Source organism: Myotis davidii, unplaced genomic scaffold (genome assembly GCF_000327345.1).
Source record: "Myotis davidii unplaced genomic scaffold, ASM32734v1 scaffold744, whole genome shotgun sequence".
Lineage (NCBI taxonomy): Eukaryota > Metazoa > Chordata > Mammalia > Chiroptera > Vespertilionidae > Myotis > Myotis davidii.
The window spans coordinates 919,656-929,393 of NW_006294760.1; the positions used below are offsets into that span (position 1 = coordinate 919,656).

At 36.3% G+C, this 9,738-nt stretch overlaps 1 protein-coding gene across 1 annotated transcript in view; it reads right to left on the reverse strand.

Annotated features, from left to right (window-relative positions):
- The window catches only part of ANAPC1 (anaphase promoting complex subunit 1), a 108,744-nt gene that overhangs the window by 54,053 nt on the left and 44,953 nt on the right, over nt 1-9,738 (reverse strand). Inside the window, exons 19-24 of the mRNA XM_006769219.2 lie at nt 9,277-9,368; nt 8,143-8,291; nt 5,215-5,293; nt 4,764-4,800; nt 4,598-4,668; nt 1,762-1,940 (exon numbers count right to left, since the gene is read on the reverse strand). Coding sequence (XP_006769282.1) covers nt 1,762-1,940; nt 4,598-4,668; nt 4,764-4,800; nt 5,215-5,293; nt 8,143-8,291; nt 9,277-9,368 — 607 coding nt within the window. The remainder of the gene's footprint in view (nt 1-1,761; nt 1,941-4,597; nt 4,669-4,763; nt 4,801-5,214; nt 5,294-8,142; nt 8,292-9,276; nt 9,369-9,738) is intronic.

Sequence of the window (9,738 nt, forward strand, 5' to 3'; positions counted from 1 at the left end):
AAATGAGGCATATAAGTTAAAAAAAAGAAGTCTTTGTTTATAGGTTAAATAGTACATTAGACATGTATTGTATATAAGAAAGATCAAAACGGAATCATTTGGGGGTTTGGAAAAATTAATAAAATTTACTTTATTTCTAATGGGGAAAAAATGATTCTGTTTTCCAGCAAATCACTTCTCGAAACAGCCTTCTGGAACAAATTAGTTAGAAAACCAAGGTTTCACTGTAATTCAGACTTCAACACAGATTTGAATAGCATGAAATCTTCTTTTCTCTCAATGTTTTATATTCTTTTAACAAAAGGTTAACTTCTAGTTAAAATGCTAGAGTTCTGTCAACATTTAACATGGAAACAGTATTAACATGAAAAAAATAATGGCAGATAGGGTTAAATAATCACTTTTATTTAGTTCATAAAAAGTTATTACAATTCCTATGAACTATCTAATTTTAAAAAGAAACTATATTCTAATGGGAGGGTTAGCTATAAAATATAGGCCCAAATAGCTGGTAAGTTAAATTTAGATGAGTTATACAATACAGCCTCAACTAACTGAACTGAGTTTAGACAGAATTACTTAAAATGACAAATACAGCTGAATGATTATCAATACCATCTGGTTTCAGTGCTAATGATGTTACAACTGCTCTTACTCTGTGAAAAGAGGTCTAAATGCTAAAACTTATCTTGGCCAAGGGAAGAATAAAAATTGTATTAACCCCCCCCCAAAAAAAAAAATTGGTTTTCTGTTTAAGACAAAACAAATACTAACTCAAATAAGAGTTGTTATGTAGGTGCAGACTGAAGAGCACTATCTGGTCGGACCCTGCTGAAGATGGATCCCCATGGAAACAGATTCTGTCACAGTTACATGAGGCAACACTAATGTCAGGAATAAATTTTGACACAGGTTCTAAAGCATCAGTAGCCTAAGACCTGATGTAGATTATAAATAGTCAAAATGTGTTGATTATTATCTGTTGGTTCAAAGACTAATAAGAGATTAGGCAAATTTCCACTGTCACCTCTGGATCCTCTGGGATGGGCACAGTAATACAGCACTACCATTTATGATTTTAAAGTTAGCTCGAGTTTAGAAATTTTAAAAATTCCATTTTTAAATATTTATAGAGGCTGATTTTAAAAGAAATAATTGGAGAGTAATGATGTAATTCACTTTCTACCTTAGAACCCATTCTTTAAAAAACAGACTTAAAGACCGATGAAGGACAGTATTCAGAAGGGATAACATTAAGACATCTTTCAAACCTTAGTGCCCTCTGTTCCCTCCCCCCAAAAAATCCTTTTCTTGGGGCTTCAGTTTGATGTGATTAAACAGATATATTTACAATATTCAAAGGTTAAATTCAAGAAAGCCAACTCATCAGAAATGTATGAAACAGAAAATAGTTATACATTAACTATTCAAATTCAGGATCTATGCTCTTACTTTTCCCACATAATTATAAATTAGTTAATTACCAATACAATATAAGTAGGGAGTCAGCCATGGTAGTTGCTCTACTGATCACTCAAGGTGAAGAAAGGTCCAGGAAAGACAAAGCATTCCAAAATCTCCTGTTCTCATGTTTAATTTACAATTAATAACATTTGTCCAATTATAATGCCACCTGGCACATAATATGAAAAAGGCAATGTAATATACACACTTGCAGAAAGACAAAAGAAATGTAGAACATTCCTACTTTGATGTTACTAAGGCCAAACTGAACCTTGAACTTTCGGTGTTGACACTCACAGATTTCCCTTTGGGTAAGTTTCCTTCACAGGCCTGCTTGGATAGGTCCTGGCGTCCAATCAAGAGACACACAGCCTCTGGCCAGTCTGCAGCAGGCTGCTCTCGACAGTGATAAATTGCATCTCTAATGGGAAGAGCAATTCCAAAGGGAAGAGTTTCCAAGTCTCTTAAAGTGAAACCTGATGGTGAAAGGAAAACATTTTTCATTTGCATTTAGACTTGCCACTCTCCTGTTTACCCTCTGACTAAAGTTAACAAACATCTATTCTGACAAGAAAGAAATTCATTTTATTTATCTTACTACCAGGCTAGTGTCTTGACATCAGGGATTAGCAGAAAAGATATCTTTACAAAATTCTAAAAAACCTTAAGAAAAAGACAACTAAAACAATAGGAAAACCACCAAGGACTTAAAAGCCATTCCATAGATTAAATACAAAGAATCAATAAACATATGAAAAGATTGTTTATCCAATGAGTGATCATGGAAACGCAAAACTAAAACCACTAGAAAATAGAAGTTCACACTAGCCCAGCCGTGGGCAAACTACGGCCCGCGGGCCGGATTCGGCCCATTTGAAATGAATAAAACTAAAAAAAAAAAAGACCGTACCCTTTTATGTAATGATGTTTACTTTGAATTTATATTAGTTCACACAAACACTCCATCCATGCTTTTGTTCCGGCCCTCCGGTCCAGTTTAAAAACCCATTGTGGCCCTCGAGTCAAAAAGTTTGCCCACCCCTGCACTAGCCTGACAGACAAATATTGAAGTCAATCAATATCGAGTATTGGCAACTATGCACAGCAACAGTGCTTCTCGACCACAGTTGATGGTGGTTACTTATGTACTGGTACAACCACACTGGGAAACACTTGGCATGTGGAGATAGGCCGACCCCTATGGTCCAACAATAGCCATACAGAAACTTGTGTACATGTGCACCAGGACACAATATTAAAATATTTGTTAGCAATGTTGTTTCACTATGGCAAAAAAAGGGAAGGGAGGAAACATCCCAATTTCTTGCATCAACAGAATGGATAAATAAGGCCCAGCCAGTTTTGATGAGCGGAAAGAGCATTGCCCAAGGTCTGAAGGGTCTCGAGTTTGATTCTGGTCAATGGCATAATCGGTTGCAGGATGGATCCCTGGCCCCCATTGGGGCACATTCAGGAGGCAGCCAATCGATGTGTTTCTCTCACATGGATGTTTCTCTCTCTCTGTTTCCCCCTCCCCTCCATTCTCTCTAAAAATCAATGGAAAAATATCCTTGGGTGAGGATTAACAACAAAAAAAGAATGAATAAATAACTCTTAATATTCAAACAATGAAGTATTTAGCAATGAAAACAAGTGACCTACTGCTACGTGAGTCAACATGGATGAATCTTTAAATACTGAGTCCAGATGGTGTGGCTCAGTGGTTGAGCATCGACCTCTGAACCAGGAGGTTCAATTCTGGGTCAGGGCACATACCCGGGTTTCAGGCTGTGCAGGAGGAAGCCAATCAATGATTCTCTCTCATCATTCATGTTTCTATCTCTCTCTCTCTCTCTCCTTCCTCTCTAAAATCAATAAAAATATATTTTTCTAAATTTTTAATAACAATATTGAGTGAAGAAAATAAGATAGCAGAAAGTTTTATTTTTATGTTTACATAAAGTTCAAAAATATAAAACACTAAGCAATATATAAAGATGATAAAACTACAAAAATATATGAGAAAAGAAATACAAAATTTAGGTAGGACAGTGGTTACCTCTAGTGGTGGATTATGTGGGAGGACACCATGCAGAAGTAAACACACAAGGGTCTTCAACCACACTAGCAATGTTCTGTTTCTAATGGTGGGTGGCCAGTACATCAATATTCACTTTATTGTTATTCTCTAAACATTTCAAAAATTCTTTTGTATATATGCCACATTTCATTTTTAAAATTTTTAAATCTTCACGTTAAATTTTTATTTTTCCTAAAATATCTAAATTTTATAAATTATATTTATCTATTAATATAGAACCTTGATTAATTTTTAAGGTAAAAATGGTTCCTTATATGAGAATAACAATTTTATTAAATATTATGTAACATATAGATAGAAGTTGGCCACTATTTTTTCAGCATAGGTATCTTATCTGTAATACTAATGACAATTATTATAATTTTGAAGAGGATATACAAAAAAATACAATGAAAAACTAAGTCATTTAGAGCAGCCTTTAAGAATTCAGGAATATCCTGTAACATTCATTAGAGCATGACTTTCTAATATAGAAACATCTTCATTTTTTTTAATATCTTCATATAAGTAATTTGACTTTTTTTTTTAGTTATTTTTGTGAAAAATTTCTTTAGTACTTTACTCAGTTTGAAACCTAGGATCACAGGGTTAGGATTGGAGACTAGAAAACTCTTTTCTTCCCCACTCCACCTATGAATTCTTCTTGGTGCCTCAAATTCCTGGCCTATTCCCTTCCAAAGCACACCTGCAATGTTTATACAATTACTTTTAGGTTTTGCCAGGAATACTCCCTTCTGATATCTGAGTATGACAATGGCTTAAGGTCTGGTGTGCAGTGATTGGTGCTCTCCATTCTGAGGCCTAGAGATCAGAAGCTAGTATTGTTGATGTCATATGAAAGTTGTGAAACTGTTAGGGAAAGGAAGTGTGGCTAGATAGGCCATAATCTCAACCCTGTGGGACCTTCTCTTCACATGCCTCCAGATCTAGCTTGCCTTGAGGAAGATGGGCTTCGTGAGGGTCGAGTGTCCAGGGAAGCAGAGGATTCTCACTGGCAGTTCAATAACACATAAAGAGTAAAGACAACCTTACCTACATTAGCCATCCAGACAACCAATCTTTCAGCCAGACTAGAAACTGATGGAGAATGCCTGAAACTAAACCTGTAGGAAAACAAAACACCGTTATTAAACAGAAGAGTGACACATAATCGAGTTTTATATATTTAATATAAAAGCACAATCTGAATAAAAGTCACCTGTTTTCCTCTTGTTCTGCTTGTGACTTTTGGGGGGCTACAAGATAACAAAACGAATCTTTATTTTGATAGTCTTCCTGGTAAAAAAAAATACATAACATGCACAAGAAATTTGGAAATAAAGCTTTAACTAACAACTCCTAGAAAATAATAAAATAAGCAGGCTGGAAAGTGTAATTTCCCTGAAGTTAAAATAATCCTTCTAAAAATAATAATAATAATCCTTCTAAAAGTATGAAATAAGGTACATTAAAAGTATGAAGTTAGATTTTTAAGTCATCCTGGTCTCTGAAATTCAGTTATGGACTTAGACCAGAACAGTGTAAGATAAAACCTCTACAATTAGGTAAGATGTGGTTTCTAAACAAACACGAAACTATTTTTTAATTTCAACTCTGATATCAATATTTATAAAATTTTGTTTGCAGAGCCTAACATTACACTGACTTACCTAGAGAAATTCTCGATAAATAGTGTGAGGATTCGTCACAAACAGAGCTTTCATCACCAAGAATGTAGAGCGCAATACTCTGCACAAGGAGGAAATTAACATCTTTTTTAAATGACTGGGTTATCATTACATATAGGACAGTTCATCCATTTTAGGTGTACAGCTCTGTGTTTTGACAAATGTTTCACAGTCCCATCACCACTATCACAATCATGATACGAATACTGTCCTCACTCCAGAAAGGTCCGCAGTGCCCTTCATGGTCCATCTTGCTCCTCCCTGCACCAGCACCAGAGACAACTCATCTGTGTTCTGTCCCTGTAGTTTGCCTCTTCTACAGTGTCATGTGAATGGAACCACAAATGTGTGGTCTTCTGTGTCCTCCTTCGTGAGTATGCCTTTGAGATCCATCCACATTAACCACATCTATCAGCAGCTTGTTTCTTTCTACTGCTGAGCAGTATTCCATTATACAGATGTACCAGCTTTGTTCAGACGGGCATTCAGGTCATTTCCGGTTAGGTGAACCCTAACCCTCTGATCCTAACCCTTTTCCCACTTCTGCCACCAAGAGTCTCTTTTTTTGTTATTGTTGTTCATCTCACCTGAGGATATTTTTTCCATTGCTTTTCAGAGAAAATGGAAGGGAAGAAAGGAGGGAGAGAGAACGAAACATCAATGTGATCGACTGGTTGCCAACCACATGTGCCCCTACTAGGTCTGGGGAGTGAAACCCACAACCCTGGTATGTGCCCTGTGTCCTGACTGAGAATCGAACCTGTGACCCTTTGATTCGAGGGCCAACCACTGAGAAACACCGGCCAGGGCCATGGTTCTCTTTTGAGTATCTGTCCCACCACTAAGATCTGTACCTGCAGTGGCACTTTTTTTTTTTTAAGGAGTAGCATGATTTTACTGAATTTTAGTACAAAACTGGAAGATCTTAAAATTCTATATACCAGGCATCAAATCTAACAAAGAAAAGTTATAATGTGAATATCTGTCAGTTGACTAATATATTTAGGTTGGAGGTTGAAGAATTATGGCATATCCATAATTCTCTGGCTCCCTTTTTTGGTTAGAAATACACTGGGTCCACCCCATTGAGCAAGACCAAAAATTTGGTGGTTTAACTTAAATGCTTCCACACAATCTGCAAGAAATGCAAAAGTTCTGTTATTAAGCTGTTCTGAATACACTGTGGATATATTTAATGCTACTAAAATGTACACCAAAAAAGTTAAAATAATAAATAGTATGTTAGATTCTCACATTATCATTTATTTAAAAGAGCAGAATCACCATTCTGCATGTCTGTGTCAGAGCACAGGGGTTGTGAAGCCTTCCTCAACATGAAGGCAGAGGCAGAGTGAAGAAAAGATGGGTGTGTCCACTGACATGTGGGAGGAAGACAAAAGCACACAGTTATCCTGTGAGCCTGAAGGGTCCATAAAGGACCTGTGCGCAGGCTGCTCGAGGACCAGGGGACCGAGAGACAGGTGCTGAAAAAGCTCACCTTTCCAGATGCCCTTTGGTTCTTACTCGAAGATTTGACCATGGACATGTCCTAACTATGCAAAATGAACTCATTTTTAACAATAAATAATGTACTTCTCTTGGGGGGGTTATGGCGGGGGGGGGGGTGGTACCTGGGAAGCTATAGACAAACTGTTAAAAAATTTAAATGAAAAAGCAAAGGAACTAAAATAGCTAAAACAATATTGAAAAAGAGTTAATGGGAGGAGTCATACTAATCAGTTTTAAGACTTACTTTTAAAGCTACAGTAATCAAGACTGTGTGGACTGCAACACAGATCAGTAGACCAGATTAAAAGGCCCAGAAATTGACCCATAAGAATGTGGTCGCAGGATTGGGGGGATGAGGGGACATTGGGGGGATAAGGACACATTTGTAATATCTTATTCAATAAAGGGAAAAAATATTTTTTTAAAAAAAGAATGTGGTCAACTGACTTTTAACAAAACTGTAAGAACAACAAAGAAACAATAATCTTTTCAACAAATAGTGTTAAAAGATTTGGACATCCAGATTGAATAAGAACCTCAACTTAAACCTCACGTCTTATAAAAAATTATCAAAGTGGACCGTTGCTCTAAATGTAAATCATACAACTATAAAATTTCTACTAGGAAACAGGGAAAAAAAATTGTGTTCTGAAGTTAAACAATGAATTCTTACACATGACACCAAAAGCACTATCCATAAAAGAAAAAAACTGGATAAACTGGCTTCATCAAAATTGAACAGTTTTGCTCTACAAAATAAACACTAAGAGAATGATGAGACATGACAAGATGTAAACTAGGAGAAAATATTTGCAATCCACATATCTGACAAAATTTCATTATCTAGAATGCTCAAAATATCACTAGCCATTAAGGAAATGCAAATTAAAACCAAATGAGATATCACTACACATGTACCAGGATGGCAAAAATTAGAAATCATGACAATAGCAAACACTGACAAAAATGCAGGGACGCTGGAATGTTCATACACTGCTGGGGAAATGTAAAATGGTACAGTCAGTGTGAAAATAGTTTACAGTTTCTTAAAAACTAAATATATACTTACTACATAACCATCAAACCCACCTCTGGGTATCTACTTTAAAGAAATGAAAACTTATGTTCACACAGAAACCTGAATGATTACAGCAGCTATATTCACAACTGCTGGTACAGGGAACACCTGCATGAATCTCAAAAGTATAAGGGAAAATTTGTTGGAAGGAGGTCTATTCTGTATCCTAGTTATGGTGGTGAATACATAAATCTACATGTTTGTTGAAATTCACAGAACTGCACACCAAATTTTTAAAGTTAATTTTACTGTATAATTTTTAAACCGTATTTTAAAAGAAAAAGAGAAAAACAAACAAGTCAGGCAATAGTATGAGTACATACCAAAACTACAAGTCGGCTTCTTTCACAGATGCCAGGGAGGTAAGGATAGGGTGGCATTTCTTCACCCTTCAGACAAGAACTCACCCACTGGTAAATACTTGGTGGCTCAGAAGTAAAAAATGATGGATGATGCATAAACCCTCTTTGACCTTTAAAATTAGATAAATGTTTATAGACATACAAGAATACATTAGGAAAATGATCTTTTATTCTAAAGGGAAAATGTTTTCAAATGACAGATACTGTTATCAATCGAAATAACATTTTTCCCTATTTTCTTTTTAAATACATTTTATTGATTTTTCACAGAGAGGAAGGGAGAGAGATAGAGAGTTAGAAACATCGATGAGAGAGAAACATCGATCAGCTGCCTCCTGCACATCTCCTACTGGGGATGTGCCCGCAACCCAGGTACATGCCCTTGACCAGAATCGAACCTGGGACCCTTTAGTCCTCAGGCCAACGCTCTATCCACTGAGCCAAACCGGTTTCGGCCATTTTTCCCTATTTTCTAAAATGTTCCATTTTTCCTGCCACAGTAAGTAAACTGTCTATATTATAATATGTAGAATTTGAATGACTATTATTTTATCCCCTGCTAGATAGAAATTCAGCAAATTTTTATGCTCAAGGCATATAAAGAATCTAACCAAAATTTTCTGCCCTGACCTGAAAGGTGAGGAAACAGAAGAGACAGACAGGATTCCTCTCTGTTCTTACACTGGGCCCCCAGCCTGAGTCCCTCTAGCTCAGGGTCTAAGACAATACAGTGGTAATGAACATGTTCCAATATGGCAACCACTAGCCCCATGCAGCTACTAAGCACTTGAAACGTGGCCAGTGCAACTGAGGAACTGAATTTTTAATATTATTAATTGGAATGACAAGCACAGGTCTTGGACACAGCATACTTCTCAGTAGAAGCTAAGCTTCTGCAACTCAAAACCTTAAGGATGAATATAATTTGCCCACATACTAAGGAAGTTATGGCTTACTGCAAATCAGAGATCAATCACAAACTAAAATCTGCCTAGTGGGAAGGCCCTGCCCCCTGACTCAGGGACTGATGGTAAGAAAAATATAAGCAAATGTCACTACACTGTTCATAAAATCTTTATCAACACAGATGCTTACCTTGATCAATTGTGCACACCTGTCCAGTAGTTCTGACAAGTGTTGGGTAATCCCTGTAGTAATGATCTAAGTAAGGCTCCAATTTTAAGTCCCTAAAACAATAAGAAAATATAAAATAGAAATAACAAGGACGGTATTACAAGATTTCCCCCCAAGATTAGGGTTCATCAATAGAACTTTCCATTTTAAAAACTTACCTATGAGAAAGAAGATAATCAAATCTAGAATCTCTTTATTCTATTTCTGAACTTTCCAGTGCCCAATATGATAAAAGCAACCTAAACTCCTTTTGCTAAACAAGTTTTGTGGAGGTGAAACTACTGTAAAAACACTAAGGTCTAGGTTCTCCTCCATTACTTATTAGCTGTGTGATCTTCAACAAATCATCTCTAGAACCTGAAATTTTCTTCCAGAAAATGGGAAAACACCAGTAAATTCACTGTGAAGTTTTAAAACTCAACA